We start from the raw sequence: 2,872 nt of genomic DNA, 5'->3' as shown, positions 1-2,872 counted from the left end.
TCTACTACAACCTGAACAGTAGATTCCAATTTAGTCAACATAAGACTCAAGTTTTACTTTAAAAGATATCCCTCCAACAGTGGCAAACATCCAAAGAAGTTCAATAAAGACTAGCTGAACACTACATTAAGTGGTTTAAAGACTGCTTTTGACAGATCCAACTTTGTACTGAAACTGTTAAAAAAAATCTGAAATTAAGCTAAGCTACATGGTTGTGGAAGAGTAATAATGCACTGGAACTGCTTGAAGTAAATGGCAATAACTGCCAGAAACTGCACTACCATCTCAGGTAATCATCCTCCTACATCATTGTGCAGGACTTTTCAAACTTCAACTATTATGCTATATTTGGAACCAACACTCTAGGATGCTTTCTCCCTCATTCACCTCCACTTTCATGCATTAAGCTGAGGGAATGCTCCTTAGCACTAGTATCTCATATCCTAGCCTTACAAATAAATTGCAATACCCACCACCTCTACAGAGCCGAGGATAAAAAAAATCTGACACTTCCAACATCCATGTCACTTGTAAGACCATGAGACAGAAGGAAAAGTACAGTTCAAGTGCCAGGTTAAGTCTCATGCTCAGAGAACACCTCTAAATATTCAGAGATCACAGAGCTTGTGTAATTCCATTTACGCTCAGTCCCTTAAATACCGACTGCTGCTCAGAGAACTCGTTTACTTACCTGAGGCCAGATAATACAGCATTATTTATTTACTATTAGCAATATTTGCCCAATATTAACTTGCCAAAATCTCAGCTTTATGTCTGGTGCTTTTGCTCTGCGGAGTTAAACCCCGTTCCTTATCCCCAGTCACTAAATGACACTTACATCAAGTCGCTTACCTTGCGGCCTGCGTAGCCTGCAACTGAAGTTCCGTGTTGCTACTGCTAATTCCTTTGACTATTTCTTCGACAGACCAGTGTGCACAGACCTGTCCGTGGGATAGGAACAGTTTTAAGAACTATGGTAGGAGTAGAAACTTTGTAAGAAGTTTCTCTCTGGTTTGGTAAGGACCTATGGTGTTGTGCTTTTGACATCATGTGTAAGGCACCAGGTCTAAATACGGTGCCGTACAGGTACTCAAGGTTCTTTGGGTGAATCCACTATCCTTTATTAGACCAGCTTAAAATAGTTGGAAAATATCTTTTACCAAACTTTCGGATTTAAAAACCCTTCGCCAGGCTGAGGAGGCCCCTGCAGTTGGCGCATGCTCTTCCCAAGTACAGGTACTCCTCACTTAACCTCGCCCCGGTTGACGTGGTTTCGCTACTACGCTGCTGATCTATTAGAAAACACGTTTGTTCAAAGTCATTCGGTTATAATGTCATTTGGCTGCAGGTCACTACTGCGGCGCAATCTGATCAAACGTCGCATTTTTCAGGAACGCGACTACATTTAGTGAGGAGTCGCTGTACACGTAAGATTTTCAGTGCCAAGAGAAAGACCAGCCCTAGTCCGGAGTAAGCCGTAACCTGTTGCAATTGGAGAGACACTTTTGGATGCTTATCCTCCTGGGACCCTTTGACCCCGGCTGACTTCCTGACCATGGGACGGGGGGCTGCACTCGCCGATCTCCCGAAGTCCCTTCCAGCCCCGAAGCCTACAAAACCGAGGCTGCTGGTACCTGATTGCCCCTGTTTTCCTGCAGAGGCGAAGTGGCATCGTCCGGTAAAGTGCTGACATTTCTTCTTTTAAGCATCTGGTCATCTTTCTTGGCTTTCCTCAACTCCACGTTGACTTCGATACGCCGCCGCCGCATTTCCTGAGGGGAAAAGGAAATTGTCACTTTTGTTTTTAATCTTTAAAGCGGCGCTTTAAAAAAAGTTAAAAAACAACAGCAACGACAAAAAAAGACCCCAAAACCAAGCGACGCCTCCTGCCCAGGCCGGCGCTCACCGTCGTGTCCTTGCCCTTGTTCTTGAAGCGGTTCAGCCGGGCCGCGGCCGCGCTGGCGTTCTCGTTGGCGGACATCTGGGCCGGTCGGGGCGTCGCAGGCAGCACGGATGCAAGAGGCAGACCTGGAAGGGAGCGGGGAGGGGTGAGAACAAGGGAGAGCCGCAGGACCCCCCGGCCCCGGCCCCGGCCCCGGCCCCGGCCCGCACCTCAACACAGCTCCGCTCCGCGCGCTGGCCGCCGCCGCACTGACCCGCCGAGCACGTTGCTGCCAACCCCGCCCCTCCGCCACGGCCCCGCCCCCGGCGGGATTTAAATTTCCCGCTGCCCCGCTCCGCCATTGGTCCGTTCGAGCCACAGCAGCCTCCTCATTGGCCGGTTTGAAAAAACCAGCTCGCCTCGCGAGGCAAGCGGAGCTCTCGCGACAGCCTTGTCCTCGGTCGCGTCCCAACCCCCGAGGACTGCATCTCCCGGCGTGCAGTGCAGGACAGAGGGTCAACGAGACTACGACTCCCGCCCTGCCCGGGGGAGGTGGAGCAAGGCATGCTGGGAGGTGTAGTCCTCCCCCATGGGCCCTACACTCCCAACTGTACACCCTTCGGGTTTAGAGTGAGCAGAAAGGGGGGAACAAGCTCATGTAGCCAAAGTGTGCAAGGGCAATTTTCTTGCCATTTTCCAGTTGATCTAATAAAAAGCATCATTTTGGAACTAAGAGTTCTAGTTTTTTGTATGTCAAAGACATAAAAGGCCTTTTAGGGTGCTGAGCCATGGGAACAGCGCTGCCCATGAAGCGCAGGGATTATTCTGGGAGGTCAGCCATGGCCCATGCAGGCTGCCACGTCCTGCTCCAGCTTCCACTCCTGGCTGGGTGGTGCGGCCCCCTCCAGGTCTGGCTGCAGCCATTTCGAGTGGATGAATTGAGCATGAGACCCGAACGGTGGGTCCCAACCGCTGCACGACAACAAAAAT

At 50.4% G+C, this 2,872-nt stretch overlaps 1 protein-coding gene across 1 annotated transcript in view; it reads right to left on the bottom strand.

The window, feature by feature from the left end:
• Positions 1–2,183, bottom strand: part of KPNA2 (karyopherin subunit alpha 2) — a 9,458-nt gene extending 7,275 nt beyond the window's left edge. Inside the window, exons 1-4 of the mRNA XM_019542371.1 lie at positions 2,113–2,183; positions 1,907–2,028; positions 1,635–1,772; positions 853–941 (exon numbers count right to left, since the gene is read on the bottom strand). Coding sequence (XP_019397916.1) covers positions 853–941; positions 1,635–1,772; positions 1,907–1,981 — 302 coding nt within the window. The 5' untranslated portion in view covers positions 1,982–2,028; positions 2,113–2,183. The remainder of the gene's footprint in view (positions 1–852; positions 942–1,634; positions 1,773–1,906; positions 2,029–2,112) is intronic.
• Between the last annotated feature and the right edge of the window lie 689 nt (positions 2,184–2,872).

Source organism: Crocodylus porosus, unplaced genomic scaffold (assembly GCF_001723895.1).
Source record: "Crocodylus porosus isolate Cpor-Errol unplaced genomic scaffold, CroPor_comp1, whole genome shotgun sequence".
Taxonomy (NCBI): Eukaryota; Metazoa; Chordata; order Crocodylia; family Crocodylidae; genus Crocodylus; species Crocodylus porosus.
The sequence above is the reverse complement of the archived record's forward strand: the minus strand, read 5'-3'. Positions and strand labels throughout refer to the sequence as shown.